The sequence below is a fragment of the Ailuropoda melanoleuca genome, chromosome 2 (genome assembly GCF_002007445.2).
Source record: "Ailuropoda melanoleuca isolate Jingjing chromosome 2, ASM200744v2, whole genome shotgun sequence".
NCBI classification, from domain to species: Eukaryota; Metazoa; Chordata; class Mammalia; order Carnivora; family Ursidae; genus Ailuropoda; species Ailuropoda melanoleuca.
Genome location: NC_048219.1, coordinates 187,910,264 through 187,933,209, shown reverse-complemented (window position 1 = coordinate 187,933,209; position 22,946 = coordinate 187,910,264). Strand labels below are relative to the sequence as shown.

Below are 22,946 nucleotides of genomic sequence, written 5' to 3'. Positions count from 1 at the left end.
AAAAATCAGTTTTTTGAAAAATTTCTAGTCTAATTGGAAAATGTGCAAAAAAATAGTATTAGAAAAGACAACAAAATTATTTTAAAATTTAAAACTTAAACAAAATATAAAAATATAAACCATAGTGTAAATGTATTTTAAATTGTTTACATATATTATATAGCATTCTGATTATATTTTAAATTGCATTTGACACTTCATTTGATCACATATACATGTATGTACATATATACATTATTCTCATACATGTATGTATATAGACGCATACAGACAAGCACACATACCACAAAGAACTATATCAAAGTTTAATTTTTTATTTCTTTTAAAGATTTTATTTATTTGACAGAGAGAGAAAGAGAGAGCACTCCAGAGAGACTGGGAGAGAGCACAAGCAGTGGGGAGGAACAGAGGGAAAGGGAGAAGCAAACTCCCCGCTGAGCAGGGAGCCCAATGTGGGACTTGATCCCAGGATCCCAGGATCATGACCTGAGCTGAAGGCAGACACTTAACCAACAGAGCCACCCAGGCGCCTCATACCGAAGTTTTAATAGAGATCTCTGATGGTACGATTATGAATCACTTTTATTTTTGAAATTTATTCTTAATGACAAATATCATTAGTTATGAAAAACAATAAATTCTTTCAATTACATTATGTGTTTGCCATGATTTATATTTTAAATCCATGACACACAGGACTGTGCGCATTATATCATGATACATGGGTGAAAATCTTCGTTTCAAATCTTTCAAATAAAATTGATATGAAATTCCTACTATCTTGATTTTTTTGAAAGGGTGAAGTTGGCCAGCAAGGTTCCCCTGGACCCACCTTATTGGTACAGCCGCCTGACTCTTGTTTGTATAAAGGAGAAAAGGTAATTGCCAATCCATATGTTGCCTTGATAAAGTAGTAACAGCCAGCATTTCCTGAACATGTCCCTGTGCCCGCAATGTGCTGGGCACCTACAGGCATTGCTGCATTAATCCCAAAGCATCCTCCGCACACTGGTACTGCTATTAGCCCCATTGTACAGACTTGAAAAATGAGGCTTAGAAAAGTTACCCGTGTTCTCAAGTTTATTCAGTTGCTGAGTCACAGACCTCGCGTGGGCTGCTAAATTGTGACATGTCCTCCAAGATATAGTGCCCCATTGATACTGTCTTTGAGATATGGGCTGAAGGGACCACAGGAAGCCCAGTTGTCCTTTAGATATTACATATGGGCTTGATGTTTCGATGATTGAAAAGGTAGCAGGTGCATGGTACTGGGCATGAAATAGACTCTTGGTGAAAATCACATTCTCTGTCAGCCTGCGGAATGGATGGTACTGATACCATGTGCAGATTCTGGTCTCAGTTTTTGGTTACTGGATTAAATTTCACTAATTGGCTTAAAATGAGCCACCCCTCTCAAGGACTACATTCCCAGCTCGGATCTGCTGCCCTGGCTCCATGGTGGTCGCTCCCCCCACACCCCACGAAGCTACAGCTCTCACACAGAGCAGCCTAAATCGTGTCAGGTTTATAAATGCACCTGGACCTTAATCACTAACTAGCGACAATTGAAGAGTAATCCTTTTTTTTTTTTAATTAGTAAAATGTTTCTTGAAAGGGATAATTTCCGAATGGCATGCCATTCAGTATGTGAAATAATAAGAGTGAAACTGATTATAGTCACTGTGATTTTTAGGGCATAAAAGGAATGCCTGGTATGATTGGACCTCCAGGACCACCAGGACCCAAGGTAGTTTATTGAAATTCCTTTTTTAAAAATTTGTATGATATGATATCTTATTTAAAATTTTTTTGCATGGTCTTTATCATTACTTTAATGTTGATAAATGTTACTAGAAGTTTTCACTATTTTATCATAATTCCATAGAGCATCCGGTCTAAGGTAGTTGTTTTCTTTAAGCTGCTGGCAATAATTTTATTTGTGTTTGCTTTTCATATTGCTGAAATATTGTTGCTTGAATGCCTCTTAATGTTGTCATCTCTTTAAGGGAGAACCTGGAATTGGGGCAAAAGGAGAGAAGGGTATTCCTGGGTTCTCAGGACCTCGGGTAAGGATCATTCATGCCGTTCATGCCGTTCATGATGCCCCTGACATCAGTGAGTTGGAGGCCTTCCTCTCTCATGTTTTTACAAAACTAGATCTGTATTTCTAACAACTCAAAAGTAGAGATTTTCTCAAATAGGATATTTTGGACAAGAATTATGTCATAGCTAAATGTCCCAATAAGACATCCCTTCCAGTGACATCATTTAGATAAAATGGGCAAGCAGAAGATAGAAATTGGTGGGAAATGACAGGATTGTGGCATTTCCTGCCACAACTGGGGCTCAGTGCCAGTGTGATAGCCGCTTGGAATTGTTAATTTAAGCCTATTCAATGAAGGAGGGTACTGATCTCTGGAAAGTAGCTACCAAAAACTATAGCATGAGGACTGAAACATCACCACGCATGCCACTAGTGAGGTCACCATTGATAGAGCCCATCTAGAGATCAGAACCCCGTGGGCAAGGGCACTGAGTTGATTTGGCTCCAGATTCAGTAGTTAATGGGATGACATCGGCTTCCACGGTAATTTTTTTGCTGATAATGCGCAGAATACCTATTAATTTCTAGGCAAATTACATTGCAATGATTCCAAAAATATGTAGCCCAGTGCAAGCATCAGGCTACTTAAGTTAAAACACAAGAACAACAACAACAAAAACATGTTCTTCATTTAAAACACTGGCAAGGACGTGAATTTTTAAAGTAAAACTGATGATCAGTTAAAATAGCAAATGTTGTAAAGAAACAGACTCTATTTTATGTGTATTTCCTTTTGTTCAGCTACCTTTGTAGACGAGATGAAATATCCATAAAGCTGTTTTGTAAGATGAAAAATAATGCATTGAACTGGTTTCAAGCACTTTGATTTCATTCCGCTTATGTTGATTTTTGTGAATTTATTAGGGTGATCCTGGTTCCTATGGATCTCCAGGTTTTCCAGGATTAAAGGTAAATGTACACAATTATAGAGATGATAAGCACATTTTTATTCATAAATGCAATTCATGTGTATTCAAAAGCTGTACTGGGGCATGCAAGTATGCACACACTAATTGGAAAAGGAGACATATTTATTTTACAAATTGCAGGATCTAGCTGTAGATGCAAAAACTAACACCCAGGGGCGCCTGCGTGGCGCAGTCGTTAAGCGTCTGCCTTCGGCTCAGGGCGTGATCCCGGCGTTGCGGGATCGAGTCCCACATCAGGCTTCTCCACTGGGAGCCTGCTTCTTCCTCTCCCATTCCCCCTGCTTGTGTTCCCTCTCTCACTGGCTGTCTCTCTCTATGTTGAATAAATAAATAAAATCTTAAAAAAAAAAAACTAACACCCAAAACTATCTGATACAACCCAAAAGCAGTGCTAAGATTTTGCACAGAATCTTAGTGAGCATGTGTCTTTCAAATTAAACAAGAATGAAATAATTTGTCACCCAGATTTTTTTTTTAAGGCATGTTTGTGGTTATTTGTAGGGGAAACCAGGACTGTTTGGAGAACCTGGATCATTTGGATTTCTTGGCCCAAAGGTAAAAAAGCAGGCATATTTGAGTACAGCCTGATAAAATTCTGTATCCCTTATGTTAACTAATTTCTTTTTAAAAAAATAGTTGAAAGAATATTCAAAAATGTATTTGAAAGAGAGAGTTAATTTTGTTTATATTATTTCAATGCATGTTGTAATGATTATGTTTTACATTTGAGAAAGTAGTCAACCTTTTGAAGGTGAATAATAACAGAAGTTTCAAAAATTCCATGGGGATCACCTAGTATCATGATTAAAATCAGAAGGAGCACTGGAGAGATCCTGAATTTCACTTGTGCATTTTTTTTTTTCTTTCCTTTGTACCACCGTGACCTCACATCCAGCATTTGCGTGGGATAAACCATGGTGGCAGTAAGGGAACACAATTGAGGGGGACAATATTTGCTGTTAAAATAAGATGTAGATTGAGATTTTAGAGGTGAATAGACTATTTGTCCTAGAGTGCCAAGTTCAACGTTAATGCCCATAGGACATCTAAGAAACTTCATGGTTTCAGAGGTATCTAATTTATGGGCATGAAATTGTTTTTTTGGAGTTATTTTTTTTTTCCTTTTGTGAGAGTTTTGTTAGTTGGTCATTTCCTTCTGTGTATAGGTGGGAGGTTGGATGCCTTTGTTATTCCCAGAACTCTGTGAACCATTCGTTTTTCTAGTCAACCTATACTCTTCATTTCTTATGTGAATGCACTCTTGGTCCTTCTAATAGTTATGGGCAACATGAGAAAAATATTACTATTTCTTTTTTTTTAGATTGAATTTTATAATATTGTTTTTTTTATTACGTTCAGTTAGCCACTGTAGGGTACATCATTAGTTTTTGATGCAGTGTTCCATGATTCATTAGTTACATGTAACACCCAGTGCTCATCACAACGCATTTCTAAGAAAAGTATATGAATGAATGATTTCAGGGGGATCCCGGAGACCGCGGGTACCCAGGACCACCGGGGGTTTTGGTAACTCCATCTCTTCCACTCAAAGGTTTGTGTTCAGTTTGGTTCTTCTATAAATTATTAGGAAATGGGATTTGGGTGGCCCTGATGGAAAATGTGGACCAGTATTTCTGTAGTGTGTGTACTTGGTATGCTAAATATATTCATTTTAGCAAGAATATATAATTTACAAGTGCAGGTAGATATGTGCATCTGAATCATCTCTATGGGCATACAACTCCAAATGTTATTTTAGAATGCAGAAATTTTTATTATCTCACCTTTCCAAAAGTAGGTTTTTTTTTTAATTGCTTAACCATTTGATTAAGACCTATCGAGATGCTGCCTCCAAGAAAAAAGTGACCCATATCAGTGAGAAAGACAGTGCTGCTCCCAGTTCCTGTGACTGCAGAGCAGGGGAGCTGAAGAAGGGGTTCTAGTCTAAGAGCCCGCATTTTTTTTTTAAATGTCATGAGAAATCACAAGAGCAGTCTCTTCGTTGTGCTCAACCAAGCCTCACAAGACGTAATTGTGTGTGAGTTTTAAAATGTATGTATACAGTTATTACACTGATGTGTGTTGTTGTTTTGGGCAGGCCCTCCAGGGGATCCGGGGCGCCCTGGCCGCTATGGAGAAACGGGATCTGTTGGACCACCTGGTCCCCCCGGTCCCTCCGGTCCACCAGGGGAAGCCTGTGCAGGTAGAACACTACTGGCTCTTACATGCCAGCTTTCCCACATCCTCATCCCCAAGTCTAGCTGGTGCTGAGATCGACTAGGAGCATTGCAGAAAAACTGATGGCTGTCCCCAACAGAACAAGCATGTTGGGCTCTCTGGGACATGGACCTAGGTGTCTGCTATTATAAAAGCACACCTTATTTCTAATGGACAGCGGGGCTTAAGAACCACTGAACTCAAACCAGTGAATGGCTTCCTTGGGAGAAAGCCAGGCTCCTTGGCTGCGCCTCAGAAATATTCAGTCAGCATCTCAGGGGTGGTGAGGAATAGGAGTGTCTTAGAGACATCCCGTAACATTGTCACGGGCAGTTAAGATTTGGAAACTGGTGTCAGGGGTAGAGTGTTTTTTCAGGTCTTAAGACCCTCTTGGAAGGCTCTCCCTGTTGCCATCTGTTTGTTAAAATTGAGTTCCTCTCCTGTGTGAAAGGCGGAAATACAGATGATGAATTTAAAAATGTTATTACTTAAAAAATTTTAATAAATAAAATGTGATTCAGCCTTAGTTAAGAAACCAAAACCAAGACAACAGTCCTCCCCTCCCCCAAAAATCCACTCCCCCTCCAAAAACAAACAAACAAACCAAAAACACCTTAGCGTGCCTGGTAATAGAAGATGAAGAGCCTGGGGAAGAATCCTATTGGTCTAGGACTTCGTCCTGCAAGCACTGTGCTGGTTGATATTCCCCAGTAAGATCAGGAATAGAAGCACAGAGGATATTTGCATTCTGGGTGCACTCAGGAGAACTGATTTAACATGTGAGGAGAGAGTCGTGAATAGATGTAGTTTTATCCAGTCTGCATCTCTTGTTAAATTTATTGAGACGGAGTAAGAAGTTTCCTGAGATTCATCTGTTAGCTACAAAGTTCTTTAACCATCTCCAAATCTAGCTTCCACTTTGTGGGATCTGATAGCCCACCACAAAGGGGGCAAAGCTTTATTTAGTTGACTTAGTCTGTAGATACTGTAGCCTTTGCTTAACTGACCCAGGACTGTGTAAATCAGAGAGAGAGTGCTCAGCTGGTCAGGAATCATTAGCCACTCATCTTAGATGCCTCCTTTCAAGCTTGTTCATAACAAAATACAGGTTCTAGCAGATTGAAATCAAAACCCAGTGGGAGTAAGCAACACGTATCTCTAGCAGATTGAAAACCAAATATAACAGAAAGACTCTTAATTCCGCAAGATTTTTAAAAAGAATTAAGCCAGTGGCTTTCAAATCTTGACTACAACCCATTCTAAAAAATATATTTTATATGATACTGCATTTTCATTGCATTGCACACACATTTATGTATCCACATATACATCCGATTGGAACACAAATTTTAAAAGAAAGAAATGCAAATTTCACAAAATAATACCTTTTTGTGTATGATGTACTTTATTTTCTGTGCCACTTTTTTCTTTTGAGAAAAAATTTTTACTGTTGGCCACAACTTAATTGATTTCATAGGTGGTCAGGGCTGCTATATGCCAGACACTAACCCATTTTCCCTGTTGGAAGGGGGTTGAGGATTTTCCACGGCACCGGGGCAAGACACCAGGTAGCCTCCAGGTCCTTCCAGTGACTGTAGGGGTTTGGAAACAGGTCTTAGGAATGACATGAAGACAAGATGGCAGCCAAGTCCACAGGAGCACATTTCATATAAGTACACAATGTCTATAGACTTTATTATACATATTATATAATCATCTAAGGTATTTACCATGAGATAAGCAGGGGTTTGGGGTTAGATACCTGTGTCTGAATCCCAGCCTTGCCACTTAGTGTAGTATACTGAAATAGTTATGCATTTACACTATGGACTAAAAACATTCCAGGTTCTACTGCGTACAAGCTGTGTGATCTTGGGCATTTACTAAACCTCTCTGTGCCTCAGTTTTCTCATCTTTAGAGTGCAGGTCTTGTTAGGGTTGAAAGAAGTGATATGTATACAGTTCTTAGGATGTAAGCTATTATTATTACTCATGTTTGGCTTAAATTTTCTGTGCCTTATCTATAAGGTACAAACTTTGCAAGATTGTTTGAGGAGTAAGGGTAGTATTTGAAAGTGTATGTAAAGGCCCAGCACATATGCAGACAATAATGAATGCTGTTATTTTAGTTAGCATGCTACTTACTGATTACTGACAGGGTTTCAGTTGTCTATTGCTGAACAAATTACCCAAAACCTAGTGCTTAAAACAAGAGTCAGCATATTACCCCTCCCTCTGTGGTCAAGAGTCCGGGAAGGGCTAAGCTTAGCAATTCTATCATAGGAACAACCCTATGGTGGGAGCCACGTGATGGCTGGAATTGGACCATGAGGACTGGCTGAGCATCTCCTTGCCCTCTGTCTTTCGTGTGGACTCATGGCCTCTCCGTCTGGCTCTGTACTTACTTAGGCTTCCTTAGAGCATGGTGGCTTCAGAGCAGTGATACTGCTTCCATGGTGGCTCAGGACTCCAATCCCAAGCATTTCAGCTCACAAGGCGGAAGCTGAATCATCTTTAATGACCTTATATATATTGTGCCACTCCTGCTGTACTTCATTAGTCCAAACAGTCACAAAAGCCTGTCACAGTCAAGGGGAAGAGAACAATATCACCTCTTGCTAGGAGAGCGTCAAGCTTCTACAAGAGTCTGAGGCACAAGAGCTACCGTGGCGGCCATCTTTGAAAACTCCAGTCTTCCAGAGAGATTCATGCTCAGGAAGAAGAAGCTGTGAGAAGTGCTCATCCTCACAGGAAGGCTTCCAGCTGTCTTTAGCCAAAGCCCCCAGAAAGGGGTCGGATGTCACAGGAAAGCAAGATTTAGCTTTGATTCACTTTGACCTCTGAACACACTGAACATCATGGCATTCCTTGAACATGTGCAATTACCAGACACTGCACTGAGATCCTTACGTGAATTATTTTATTTAATCCTCATAACAAGCCTCTGAGGTAGATATAGATGATTAAAGAAGTTCAGTAACTTACTTAAGTACATGTGGCTGGAGAATGGGAGTTCAGGTTCAAATCCAGCACCTCTATGCCTCCCCACCAGCCTAGGTTGCTATGAGAGGTATGGTATTCTATGTCTCACGTAGATGATATATGAGTCTATATTCTTATTCACTACATGTGCTAATATGTTCATTCAGATTGTTTTTAACCAAATTATCTAAGAGACAAGATTGAAAAATAATATTTTTAATTAAACAATATGTATTTTCTCCCCAATAACCCTAAATAATAGGGGAAAAGTAAGAAAATCTGATTCCTCAAACCTGTTTCCATTTGTGTGCTTATTTCAAAGAAAGTGAGGCTGGGATATTGTTAATTTTGAAGTACATTTTTTTCCTTTAAAAATATTTACAGCCTAAGGAAGAATGTACTGATTTTCCTTTCTTCTAAACAAAAATTTAGTCTGAGAGATATATGTGGTTTTCATTCTCGATTTCTCTTGGAGGCATGATGGGACCCCCTGGGCCAAGAGGGTTTCCTGGTCATCCGGGATTTCCAGGGGCAGCTGGTATCCCTGGGAGAGCTGATTCCAGTCCAGGAAAGCCAGGGAACCCAGGACCGCCTGGGTTGCCTGGAGCACAAGGGCTGCAGGGACCTCCGGGATCAGACGGTAAAGTGCTCTTCATTCACATTCATTGGCGTTTATGTTGCATGTGATATTTGCAGTGTCATGCAGCAAATGTGACTTTCTGAATATTTTTAAAAAATTATCTAATATTTCATGAGCCAAGTTAGTATTATTAATAAAAAAGTAGACTGACGTTGGATATCATATCAGCTACAGCATATGAAAATATTTGAGAGTTTAAGTATGAATTATGACATTTTGTAAATGCATACAATTTTTATTTTTTAAGTATAGTTTTAATTTTTATCCGAGTTATAGATGGTCTTGGCTTGAGAGTCAAACAGTTCTATGAAGCCTGTTGTGAAGAGCTGCCATCCCAGGCTACTGTTCTCCTATTCCTTCCTCCCCAGGGGGAATTATTTTCACACAGGAGTTGGATTTTCTGTTATTTGCTTGTCTAGTGACCTTCAGTGTACTTGTATTGCTATTTCTTAATTTCTTTTTTTTTTGGAGAGAGAGAGAGTAGGTTGGGGGCAGGGGCAGACAATGAAGTGAGAGAAAGAGAGAATCCTAGGCAGGCTCCATGCCCAGCCCAGAGCCCCACATGGGGCTCAGTCTCATGACCCTGAGATCCTGACCTGAGCCAAAGTCAAGAGTCAGTCGCTTAACCGATGGAGCCACCTGGGTGCCTCACTGTTTTTCCATTCTTGAGTTTGAGCCTTATCTTTTGACTTCCCTCCATAGAAGATGAAATTAGCTCTCTTGCAGTCCCTCCCCACCGCGCATATGCACATTTTCCACTACCAAAGCCCATTCAATTTAGTTATTATCTTAATTTTGATTAAATATTCATTATTTACACTTAATGGTTACATAAAAGCTATTCACCAGTTCAGCCATGTAATAATACATGTTATTACCGTATTTTGTTAATAATTGTCTTGTTTTGTGTGTTTGCTTGGTTTTCAATATAACTTAATGCTAATTCAACCTCAAACCGTCTAGAATTGTATCAATCTCCATTCTAACTCATTAAATATTTTATCGGTATTATCTCTTTGAATAAATCTCTCCTGGAGCTTTTTAACCTGTTCAGATTAGGTCAGGTTGCAATTTTTTTTTTAAAGATTGATTTATTTATTAGAGAGAGAGAGAGCTCCTGAGCAGGGGCCGAGGGAGAGGGAAACGCGCAGACGCCCCTGCTGAGCCCGGCTCTAAAAGCTCTAAAGCTCAGCTCTAAAAGCTTATAGAAATTTTTCCTTCCCCCCCCAATGACCTTAAATTTCACAATGACTTGCCTCTGTGTGGGCACGTTTGCATTTATGGGTAGGCACTTAGTGGGCAGGTTCCAGCCAACACAGATCCTCCATTTCTGGATGAATTTCTTGAAGTGTTTCTCTGAGGAAACGTTCTCCTCCACCCCCCACCCCCCGTTTTCTCCTTCTGAACTCTTAAAGAATCCACCCCACATGTCTCTTTCTCTCATTTTTACTCTGTCCTTCTTCACCTTTGTGTTCTTCTGTAACGCTTTCTGGTAGACTTCCCCAACTCCATCTTACAACTCTGCTCCAGAATTTTTCAACTTCTGCTTTCGTAATGTATTTTTTTTAATTTCTAAGCGTTTTATTGTTTCTGTTGCTTTAATGTTTTCTTCTGTAGCCATCTATTCATGTTTTAGGGATGAAATGCCTTCCTTCATCCACTTTTTTTTTTTTAAGATTTTATTTATTTATGTGACAGAGAGACAGCCAGTGAGAGAGGGAACACAGCAGGGGGAGTGGGAGAGGAAGAAGCAGGCTCCCAGGGGAGGAGCCCAATGCGGGATTCGATCCCAGAACGCCGGGATCATGCCCTGAGCCGAAGGCAGACGCTTAACGACTGTGCCACCCAGGCGCCCCATCCACTTTTTAAATTATATCATTTTCTTCTTGCTATGTTGTCTGTTACCTCCAATTCTGAGGGGTCATAGTTAACACTGTAATTTTTGAGAAGGAGATCTTAGGATTGAACTGTTTCTTTACCCAGTCATCCTGATTGGAGCATCACTGTCATTCTACTTCAAGGTATCAATTCCTGGGGCGCCTGGGTGGCTCAATTAAGCGTCCAACTCTTGATTTCAGCTCAGGTCATGATCTCAGGGTCATGAGATTGAGCCCCATGTCAGGCTCTGTGTGGCACATATTGCTGCTTAAGATTCTCTCTCTCCCTGTCTCTCTCTGCCCCTCTGTCCCCTGCTCCCAAGCACTTTCTCTCTTTTTTTAAAAAAAAGAAAAAGTGCCAATTCCTGAAGTCTGGAAGAGATTTCTCATGTAAATTGTGTTCTTTGTTGCCTTTCCACACAGCCTGCTGAGAATTCAGCTTTTCAGGGTCTGCAAGGTTCTCTCACATTGTTTTGCTCTTGTTTTCTTTCCCCTTTTCTTTGTCTTGTTGGCTTACATATTTTTATAATATTCGTGTGCTGTTTGCTATTTTACTGGGATTTGGGGAAAATAAGGAATTTATTGTTTGTGTTTTATGTCACCTTTAATCAGATGTCTCTGGATTTATGCTTTTATGAGCTATGTGTTACGCTTTCTTTAATTTGGTAATTACTCATAATTGGAGGAGAAAAAGATCGTTGCCATGCAGTTGTTTGTCTCTTCGTTTGCTTGTCTGGTCTGGTTGGTTTGTTTTGTTGTCCGTTGCCTTGCTCTCCAGCCCCTAAGCTGGGGTTGAGAGTAGGAGGGCTTTATCGGTGTGGTAGCAGGAACGTGCTGTGACATTTGTGTGGTCAATTTGTAGATACATGTTCTTCTCTCAGAGAGAAAGAACTGTGGGAAAGGAATGGAAGGACGGTGGGCTTGAGGGAAATGTGGGAGTGCAAGGGACACTTCCACTTGCTCTGTAGAAGACATTCACAGAATCTGTGTGATTCTCTTGCCCCCCCTTCCCCGCTGTGAAGTTATATATTGTAGTGTTGGGCACCCTGGACCACAAGGAATAAAAGGCAAAGTGGGTCCTCCAGGAAGAAGAGGCTCAAAAGGAGAAAAAGGCAAGTATGCATCAAAGGTAGGATTTCCAGAAGACAGCAGTGGGGGGGGGGTGCTGGGGGTATTTATGAAGTGGGCAATGGGGCATTTCAGTTCGATGCGTTACATGCCTTATTTACCGCTGTGAACACTCCTTTTCATCACGTGCTTTTGAGGTGATTAGAACATACCAGAAGTCAAGTCCTTCTTTTTTTTTCTTTTTTAAAATTTTATTTATTTATTTATTTTTATTTAAATTCAGTTAGCCGACATATAGTACATCATTAGTTTTTGATGGAGTGCTCAGTGATCCATTAGTTTGTATAACACAAAGTCAAGTCCTTCTATCTGAGAGTCTAAAAGAGACACTTGCCTGCTGTGAAATCTGCCTCAGAGTAGTGACTTTTTTTCATGAGGTCCTTTTTGTTCCTTGAAAAAACAGAGAGAGGATAGTACGGATCTGTTATTTCCCTTTCACTCTGTGGGTGCATATTTCCCACACTCCTCAAATGCCTCTGGCTATAGGTTTCTCCACCCTAAACATTGTTTTATGTCTTTTTGATCGTCTGGGATAGGTGGGTATGGGAGCATAAGCACAGCTGAGCTCGACTAAACCAAAGCATTTCTTTTAGACTAAAAGTCCCAATGATTAGAAAGTACATTGTAGCGAATTATCAACTGTAATATGCAATGCAGTCAATAATCCTTTTTCACATATTATTATTTTTTATTTGTTTAGAGTTTATGTTCCAACCCAATTTTTTTTCTGTTTCTTCAGTAGGAACTAAATAAAAGATTTTCACACTTTTAAAAATAAGATCTCTTATGTTTAAAGTTTCTTTGGTAGAATTGAATATCAGCTTTTCCCCTACAGTTTGTCAGGATGGGTTTCTTAAGACCCCAAACACCCCATTTGTCTAGAAATGATATATGTGCCCCACACAGGCCACGCCTAGGTACCCCTGCACAGTGCCCCATGCCCCCATGTCACACATTATCAGACCCTTTTGTTCTTATTTTCAGTATTGGTTTTATTTAGTAAAGGCTTTTTGCAATTTTATGCAGGAAATATAACAAAGCTGCCTTTTATCCTCTGTCTAGGAAACGCGGGGCTCTGTGCCTGTGAGCCTGGTCCCATGGGCCCACCAGGCCCTCCGGGACTTCCTGGGAGGCAGGGTAGTAAGGGAGACTTGGGGCTCCCTGGGTGGCTTGGAGAGAAAGGTCACCCAGGCCCTCCTGGTGCTGAAGGATCTCCAGGACCACCAGTGAGTAGCTCGTATCAGTAAAAATCTTCTAGTTGAAAGAGATGGACAGAGATAAAATTCAGCTGTACCTCTTTCTAATGTATGGTGTGATATGTATTTTATGTTTTGAACCTATACATATATTAATGACCCAAAAAATCATCTACATTCATTCATTCATTCATTCATTCCTTCATCAAACTAATATTTATTGAGTACCTACTATGTTCCAGGTGCCATTGTAGGTGCTGGGGATAAAGTAAGGAGAACACAGTCTCTGCCCTTCTGGGGATTCCAGGGGTTGGGTGGACACACACTCTGTAACATATAGACAAGTGTTTATGGCTGATGATGATAAAGGCCGTCACCATCTAGTGTGGCTTGAGGGACAGAGCTGAGGAGATGATGTCGAGGAAATGGCTGGAGGTTAGGAGGTGTTGTGGAGCATGGGACTTGGTAGGTGGGTTAAATCTGAGCTTTTACTCTGGATGACATGGAACCGCCTGTGGAAAGTTGAAAGAAGAGAGAGACATACTATGACATTAGCTTCAAATGGATCACTCTGGTAGGTCTGGTAAGAACGGATCACAGGGGACAAGGGAAGAAGGAGGGAGATGAGCTGGGTGATGATTGCAGTAATCCTGGTGAAATGTGACAGTAGACGGATTAACATGTTGGTGCCGGGTGTGACGAGAGGTGGTCAGATTCTCAAGATGTTTTGAGGACAGGGCTAACAGATGGGCTGTTATGCTGGACATGGGATATTAGAAGAAGCAAAGTAAAGGCTGAGGGCCCAATGGGGAAGACAGGGTGAGGGGTAGGTGTGCAATGGGGGAAGGAAGCAGTATTATTGGTAACGTCTTAAATTTGAGATGCCTGTTAGACCAGTCGAGGTGTTGAGTAGGTAGTGAGATGATATTCAAGTAAGGGATTTAGATGAGGGGTCCAACCTGGAGATACAAACGCTGGCTTTGTCAGGGTTTATGGGATAGTTCGTGCCACGGGGTAGATGGAATTTTTTGAAATGGTTTGCATTGCTGACCATTACAAGTGACTTGAGTTGAGGAACGCTCGGAACAAAGTCACTGCCCCATAGGGCACCCCTCTGCAGGCTGGACGCAGCCCCCCATGTCCCATCCCGGGGTGACCTGGAGCCTAACCATCAGCCCCAATGTGCTCTTTTCCATTTTCCCCGGGAAAGGCCATGAAAGTAAGGCTCCAGTCTGGGAGTGAGGGTGACAGTTAGGCTCTCCCTGTATCCCCCTCGACACCCTTGCAAAGCATGCTGGCAAAGTCCAATGGACAAGAAGCTAACTCCTTAATGCGCATATGCTGAGTGAACACGGCTGTGGCTGTTAAATACTTTATATTTTATGGCCTGCTTTTTTAATTCAACGTTGTAGCATAGTCATTTTTTTAATGTTAGTGCTTAATCTTCTTAATGAAGATTATACTGGCTCTTAAATATTTCTGTGGTTTCCTCTTGAGCTGCTTCTCAGAGCTCACATCTCTGAGTCTGAATGTCTGGCTCGTCCGGGTTGTCCTGGCCGAGCTTTCTGCAATTCGGTTGCTCTAGGGCTCACCTCTTTGGACAGGTTCTATTTCCAACGTCATTTTTCTGTGTCCGATTCTGTCCATACGACTTCTCTGCATTAAATTCGTCACAGGGTGGTCATAGTTAGGGACTAGGTCCATAGCATGGGGCACCGTGAAAGGAAAAGTGGTGGAGGGAGAAGAATAGACACAAGGAGAGAGCACAGAGGAGCCATGGGTGATCTTTGTAGGCGCTCTCACTTCCCCGGACCTGTCCTCTCTCAGCAGCTCATCCCTGGCCTCAGCAGCCACAGATGGGTAGGAGAGTAGAAAAAAGAAAAGAAAAAAAAAAGTAGGTTTAGGTTCTTTTCAGTTTTTTTCTGTGGTTAGACCAAAACTTCATATTTATTGCCATAGTCTGAGAATGGGGGTTTCCCACCAAGAGGGCTGTAGTGCAGAGCACGGGGACTTAGGGGCACATGGACCCACCTTCACCTCCCAGCTACGACATTGGTGAGCTCTACAGTCTTCCTGAGCTCCAGGGCCTCGTTTATAAAATGGTTATAACCTGTCTTACAGGTTTGCTGGTAAGGACTCAGTGCAGCAGTCTGTTTTGAGGGCTATAAGGTATATACATCAGTGAACACCCAGGGGCACTGCCCCTGATGAGTTGCAGAGCAAACCAAAAGTCACAAACCGACATGGGCTAAATCTGACCTACTGGCATGTTGGTTTTGTCTTCATGGTGTTTGTTTTTGTATTATTAATAAGATTTATGGCTGCCCTTGAGAAGCTGGAAGTTCATTGACACAGGGTCAGTGCTTTCCCTCAGTCGCCAGGAACTGAGAGGTGGCCATGCCCGTGGGAGGAGGGCTGGGTGCTCATGTCCCCACGAGGGCCAGCCATCTGCTTCCCTTGGTAGGCACGGCCCCTCTGAGCCTCTGTGGTGGAAGTCCCTAATCTAGGCCATGTTTTAAACAACTGGTACATGCCTGGCAGAGAGGGATTTTTTTTGTTGTTGTTGAGATTTTGTGGTTGTATTAACACATGTATTTAGTGATCTCAGATCTTAAAACAGTGACAAGTAGCTCTTGATCCTAAAGCCGCCGGGAACTTTTGGCCCAAGAATCTCTTAGATTCAACATTTGTTTCACTAAGAATCTAAGCTCCATGAAGGCAAGACGGTCTGCTGTGAACTTTTGTGTCCTTGATACTCCAAGTAATGCCTGGCACTTTAGATTCTCAGTAAATGTCTCTTTAGTGAAATCCAAAACAAGTGCAGGCTATCAGTTTTTTTTCTCACTGGCTCAACTAAGTCTGTGATCTGACTCTAGTGCTTAAAATTCTGTATCTGCAGAGCATTAGAGCAATTGATAAGTACATTCTGAGTCTCCAATGTGCTAACAAACTGTGCAGACCCCAGGGTCTTATTTATTAAGCATTTCACCGGCATTGTCCTTCTGGAGAGGAATTGGCTCACACGCTCAGTGAGTGGTTTTATATGTTGATAATTTATCCATCAGAAGGACGTTATCATTATGAATGGACTGAATACTGTGTCTCATATACTTTGGCCCTGTCCGTTTGTCACTTGTGACTTAGCATATATAGGAAAAATAAGAATTAAAGCACCATTCAACCCATATTAGCACTTTACAATTTCTAAAGTTCCTTTCCTGTCTAACCCAGGTATTTCTACTCAGAAATTTGTTTCACCCACCTTTTTCTCTACATCAAATGGCTCCCACGTATTTTTTCCATTTGCATTTTTAAGCCTGTTGCGTATAGTTTTGCCTGCTTCTTCATTCTTACTGCTTAATACTGATGCAATGCTTATCTCAACTGGAGGCTTCTTCTCTTAGCAGTTAACTGTTTATAAAGTGCCAGTTAAGAAGGTAATTAAGCTTGCATGAACATGTTGTTAGATTGTATGAAAATAAGCCAAGGTGGCCTCTGTGTGAGAGAAAAATGGTTTGCTCAGTCATTTTCGCCTCCATCTCAATTCTTGTCTATGTTTCCTGATGTTTGAGATCACAGTAACCTTAAACTAGGTATAGTGTTTATGTAGCTGTATTTACTATGGTGCTTGGCCAATCTCATATAGTGATGGTAGGTTTCCAGATTTTTGACACAGATTAGTATCCAATAATACATAACACTTTAAAACCATCACCCAAATAGTCAATTCTCAGAACAATGTTGAGGTCAAAAGATGATGAGCCCATTGGCCAAAATTAGCTGTTCACTTGCTATAGAGAGAAACTGTATAAACTATGACAAAGGTTCCTCTCCTCCCTCCTCTTGCTCATCAACTTCCCTCAATGTCACACACTTGTCCCTAAACCTCTGCTTTCAGCTTTAGTGGCAGCTCTTGTGGTTAACCTACCCTCCTCTTTCCTCTTCATTTTACATTAAAATGCCCAAGATAATTAAAATTTTTTGTTATAAATTTCTATTTCGAGGTAAGTTTTATTTTATGACTCAAAGAGGTTGCACAATCATGCAGGGAGTTCCACAGACCCTTCATCCAGCTTCCCCCAGGGTAGCATACATAACCATAGGATAGTGCCCACACCAGGAAATTGATATTGATATACATTTCTGTTGAATCTGGTACAGGCCTTATCCAGAGTCCACAGGCTTTTAAATGCAGGTCAAAAGCCTCAGTTTTATAAGGTGGGACCCATGTGAGAAGGTGAGGAAGAGAATGATACTAAGAGTACCAAACCAGAATCTAGAGCAGGTGATTTAGAAGGAAGGGAGAGATTAGATGTACGTGGATAACTTTCACCCCATCAAAATTAAACTGATTCGTCCTTTCTATTTTTCACCAAGGGAAAACATGGTACCTCAGGACCACCTGGCAGCAAAGGAGAAAAGGGTGACATGGTTGTATCAAGAGTGAAAGGTGAGCCAAGTCAATCACATAGCTCCCTGCCATTTTATGAATGATATAGGAGCCATGCTCTTGCATTCATTTCCCTTATGGCCACAGATCAGTTCTATAATAAGATTCAGGATTGTTGAGATTGCTTAAAAATGGTCCTTGTCCCTCACATCTTTTTGTGAGAATGTTGAGCCTCAAATCCTCCATCCCTTATTTGAAAACATAAAAAACATATTCAAGTCCTCATTATTGTGAATCTAGGTTTGACACAAGACCACCTTTGACTTGCCTACTGTTTATCCAGTGCACTATAGCATGCTGTATTAATCAAGACGGTTTTGGTCATGACAGAAACCCAGCTCGAAGTCGTTTCAGAGAAAAAAAGTAATTTATTGACTCACCCAAACAAAATTTGAAGCAATAGATGTAGCGTTTGCACTGGGACGGCTGGATCCAGGAGATTCTTCCTGAATCTTGCATCATTCGTTGCACCATCTGCATTTCTCCCCAAGACTAGTTTTCCTGGGCTGTGGGTATACTGCCTTACCTGCCAGAAGCTCCAAGTTCTTACAAAAAGAAAGGGAGCTCTACCTCTTAGCTCTAGTTTGAAACAAAAATTCAGGAAGAACTGGACTAGCTGGGGGCAGCACACAACAGTGGACCGCTCCCCCATTCACCATTGCCAGGGATGGGGCATCATGTTTGGCACCATACAAGCAGGACAGCTGCTGTTGTGATTGGTGCCTCCACATACAGCCTCCCTGGCAGAATGAGGAAAGGAGCACTTTTCAAATAAGAGAGTCAGTGGGTTTGGCAGTTGTCATTTTCCTCTCGGACTTTTGCATGGTTGTCTTCATGTTTCTTCAGTCAACTGAGACACTCCAAAGAGTCCCTCTACCAGCCCACACAGAGGCAGTGTCATTGTTTTTACCTTTGTCCTGGGTTTCCTTCCACTTCACCCACTGCTGAGAAGGGCTTGAATATCTTTTGGCCTTTTTTCCCAGGGCACAAAGGAGAAAGAGGTCCTGATGGGCTCCCGGGATTTCCAGGGCAACAGGGACAACATGGTCGAGATGGACTTCCTGGAAGAAAAGGGGATCCAGGCCCCCCAGTATGTATAATTCTTCTTTGGCTACCGAATTTCATTTTCTTATATGGTTACAAAGCGTCTATTTTCCCCTTCTCAATTTAAAATTATAATGCAGTCAAGTGTCAATGTACCGTAAATCAGAGTTGCCTTCCATCAAGCGCTAGGAGAAGATGATGGTTAGCAAAGGTGTGGCGTAATTGCAGATGGTCTGAGATCCTGAGTGGCAGTTTAGTCATGGCAAGTCCTGTCCCGTCCTTGGTCTTTGTATCATTCTGATGTTGTGTATCTATTTCTGGGGCCCTCACATCTACAAAGCCCCCAATGACCGCAGGCCTGTTCAGCTAACTCCTTAGGGCGGAGGATAGAACACAGGTCCTGACAATGACCTTCAGTTCTGTCCCCGGGTGAAGAGGCACATGAGGGGAAGTGGCAAGCAAGGAAGGATCAACTTGTGCAAATCCCTGAATTTTGACATATTGGCTGATGGGAAATCCCACTGACAAATGATATTTCTGCATTTTTCAAACACGTTTTGGGTGGAGACCATATGTAAGTAACAGAGGTCATAAGAAAAGCCTATGAGACATGATCCAGTGCTTAGGAACTTCGAAAATCTTGGGTCCATGAGGCATTTTTGATTGCTTACAATGTCACAGGAACTGAGCTAGGTGTTTCGTGCATATCATCAATCTTCTGGAGAGCAATTCGCCTCCAGATTTTACCATCGGAAATGGAGGTTAAGGATTTGCTACTCCAGGTCACCCACCTATCAAGTGGGTTAAATTGGAGTAAAACCCCAGTCTGTCTTACGCCAACATGTGTGCCGCTTGTGTCAGATGTGCTGCCTGCCATTGAGAGTATCAGGCCTTCCTTGTCCGTGAGAGTCCTGGAGGCTGTTCATTCCATTGGAGTGAGTGACATGAGCTCCATATAGGACAGACGTGGCGGCAGCCGTGACTTGAGAGGCTCCTTCTCCACGGGAGCAAAGCTTGTGGGGAGCCCACGGGGAACTTGCCAGTTCCAGGAACCACCACTCAGGTAGCCCCAACAAGGGCTCCACAAAGCTCTTTCTAGTTTTCCAGACCAGATGCAAGCTTTGCAGCCAGGGCTTGGTTTTACCATAAGTGATGTTGCCTTGTGATGTATTTGACATCCTGTTTTTATGAAGTTGCCAGAAGAACAACTAGAAGGTTAACCAAAGGTCAAATTCTTAAGCAGGAGAGCAAGTGTATGTCAGCCCTTTGCCTACAGATGTAAAGGGTGGTGGAGTCTCTCCCTGTGTCTTCTTACAGGACAACAATTTCAAATACATAAGAACTGATTTGTTCAACTCGTAAGCCTTCTAACTCCCTCAAATTACGTATTTCTGTATTTTATTGTTTCGAATCAGAGAGTTGTTCTCACATAAAATTTCTCAAATGTAGTTAACATATAACACACACATGGCTTTCTGTTTGGGAGGCTTAACCCCCCCCCCCATAGCATAGAAGTGTTTGTAAATATTTCTGTAAAATATGAACAAGAAGCTGAGTTAATCATTTAAAGTTACGTTTGCTATTAACTGTCTCCTGGAATTATGAGGTTTTTCCGNAAGTGTTTGTAAATATTTCTGTAAAATATGAACAAGAAGCTGAGTTAATCATTTAAAGTTACGTTTGCTATTGAGTAACTGTCTCCTGGAATTATGAGGTTTTTTTCCATGTGTTTCTATAGCTTATGACAATGACTGCTTTGAACTCTTGGACTAGCAAAGATTGGTAACTGACTCATGATGCAAACGTTTCCAGGGGGATCATGAAGACGCACTCCCAGGTGATGAAGGGTCTCCTGGACCGCCGGGCCCCCCGGGCAGAGCAGGACCTAGGGGACAACCAGGTCTGGGATTTCCTGGCCCACCAGGCGAGAGAGGGCCACCAGGAGCTCCAGGCCGCCCTGGCGAGAGGGGCCTCGAGGGCTTGAAGGGTCAGAAAGGTAATTTTGAATGTTTTGTGTTACAGAATGGCAAGGGAAATAGCAGAAACTGAAGTGATCCTCTCTTCTGGGCAAGTTATTTTAGCTATGGCAGAACCACTAAATAACATTCCTGCTAGCTGCTGTTCAAACCTTGAATGTTGTCTAACAAAAGCATTACAGCACCATCGGTATTTAAAACAAATTCTGAAAATACTAAAATGTCTTTGTTGCTGTATTTGTCTGGCATACCAAAATTGTCTTTCATTCATTTCTCAGTACCAACTCGTGCAATCTGTATTAAATTTACATACATATTTGAAATATCTGCTTGTTTACAATCTTTTGAGACAGTACGGTGTATCTTAATATAAAACACTAGTATTTCATTTAAAAAATACATCATTTTCCTTGAAAATCCATGTGTAAGCATTCTAGGAAGAAAAAAAAGAAGGGATTTCAAATATATGTGACAGTTATCTGAAATTTAAACAGTAAAGCAACTTGCAGCGTTAGAGCTGAAAACTTCTGAAAATGCTGGAAAAAGATTTATTTAAGATTTTTTTTTCCATTGTAACATGTACATATGCCTCGGGGTACATTATTAATTGCAAAGTGTGAGAATGAGACAGTATCGTTGGTTCTTGCTTTGACAACATAGGCAATAATTTGGTCCTCAGTAAGGTTTAAGATTATGGTTCTGGACCCATCAAAATCTAACATTATTTTTATTCAGTTGATACATTTTTTATTTGAGAACATACAAAGTGATACATTATAATTCATTCATTCTATTATAAAGAGAAGCATTCCATTTCTAAGCAGCGGGGGTGGGTTGGGGAACCGAGAGGCATAAGCTCTGGAGTCTTCCTGTGTTCACCAGTGAAAATGGCGGACGACAATGAGCCCCGTGCAAAGTCAGTAACAAAACCAAGAGACGATGCATGTGAAGCCCCAGGTCCATGGCAGGGCGTCAGGAGGTGGCAGCTGGTAGTCATATCTCACCGAGCGGCCTCATCTACACAGGCCTCCCACACCCAGACCCGGAGTCCAGTCCTCTGGGCTCACTGTTCGATGTTGCTCCTGCTTCATGATTTGCCAGGCCTTCCCATTCCGTTGTACTGGGGGGTCATTGGGCCTGTTGATACATTATTTTTTTCTAGGCTACTAAAACTGATACTTCTGGGATTTTTTTTTTTTTAAGAGTTTATTTATTTAACGGAGAGAGACAGCCAGTGAGAGAGGGAACACAAGCAGGGGGAGTGGGAGAGGAAGAAGCAGTCTCCTAGCAGAGAAGCCTGATGTGGGACTCAATCCCAGAACGCCGGGATCACGCCCTGAGCCGAAGGCAGATGCTTAACAACTGCGCCACCCAGGTGCCCCTTCTTGGGATTTTTCTTATTCCCCTTATGTTTATAGCTGTCTGACAGTTGAAGCTCGGATTTCAGGACCCATCTTTTAGAAATTCAGGATAAAGGTAGTTCAAATGATCTAACAATACGTGGGAGTGTTCTTTTCCCTTGAATTCCACAATGACTGTATGAAAAAATATATTGATTGAGTTATCATTGAGATTCACTTTCCGTGGGGCTATTGGTTATGTGAATGCCACTTTTTGTTTGTTTTTTATTTCAGGCGATACAATTTCTTGTAATGTCACCTACCCTGGGAGGCCAGGGCCCCCCGGGTTTGATGGGCCTCCAGGTAGGATCAATGAGAAATTGCTGTTTTCCACATTCCCCAGAGTAAAAGAACTGGTAAGACACATGAACCGACAGTTATTCACCTGGCAGCTAGTGAGGATAGTTCTGAAATTATCATCAGGTTTTGAGGGGCTGTGGGAAATCAGCATTTGTGGGAAGTCACACTGGAGCTCGTGTCTACATAGTCTAGGCGGGGTTGTTGGGTTTTTTTGTTTTGTTTTGTTTTAATTTCTGTGCAACAAAATTTACTTTGATTTGATGACGTATCAATAGAAATGTCTGCCCTTTGAGAATTTTAAAACCGTACCTTCTTTCTTTTCCTGCGTCCCAAGAGTGAAAAATGATAATGTGCTTACTGATGGAAGTTTTAGTGTATTCTGTTTTCCAAGCCTCAAGGGATGTGAACACTCAAATTTTAAGGTGGCAGTTGTACCTCCTTTAAAGTTATTTTAGCTGAGAGAACTTCCAATAGGAACTCACAGAATGTTTGAAAAAAAAAATCAATTCCTTTTGCAGGTGCTTCTTGCCTATACTTCCTTTGAGGACAAATACAGTAAACTGCAGGGAGATAGATTTTGGCCTTTACCCCAGTGGTTACTTGGCAGGCCACATGCTGGCTGCCATCTCTTTCCTCCTACAAGGAAGGCCTATGCTCGAATATTTGTGTTGAGGCAGAGCATGGGACGGCACCAAAAGATTCA

The 22,946-nt window shown here is 41.6% G+C and overlaps 1 protein-coding gene across 7 annotated transcripts in view; it reads left to right on the top strand.

The window, feature by feature from the left end:
• Positions 1-22,946, top strand: part of COL4A4 (collagen type IV alpha 4 chain) — a 130,190-nt gene that overhangs the window by 56,056 nt on the left and 51,188 nt on the right. For 4 of the 7 annotated variants that reach the window (XM_034655283.1, XM_034655282.1, XM_034655284.1 and 1 more), the window contains exons 13-26: positions 798-878; positions 1,694-1,747; positions 2,007-2,066; positions 2,969-3,013; positions 3,535-3,588; positions 4,516-4,585; positions 5,132-5,236; positions 8,708-8,872; positions 11,772-11,861; positions 12,940-13,103; positions 17,451-17,523; positions 18,507-18,613; positions 20,380-20,563; positions 22,178-22,246. In XM_034655283.1, coding sequence (XP_034511174.1) covers positions 798-878; positions 1,694-1,747; positions 2,007-2,066; positions 2,969-3,013; positions 3,535-3,588; positions 4,516-4,585; positions 5,132-5,236; positions 8,708-8,872; positions 11,772-11,861; positions 12,940-13,103; positions 17,451-17,523; positions 18,507-18,613; positions 20,380-20,563; positions 22,178-22,246 — 1,321 coding nt within the window. The remainder of the gene's footprint in view (positions 1-797; positions 879-1,693; positions 1,748-2,006; positions 2,067-2,968; positions 3,014-3,534; positions 3,589-4,515; positions 4,586-5,131; positions 5,237-8,707; positions 8,873-11,771; positions 11,862-12,939; positions 13,104-17,450; positions 17,524-18,506; positions 18,614-20,379; positions 20,564-22,177; positions 22,247-22,946) is intronic. The other 3 variants (XM_034655281.1, XM_034655279.1, XM_034655280.1) reach the window with 1 other exon arrangement.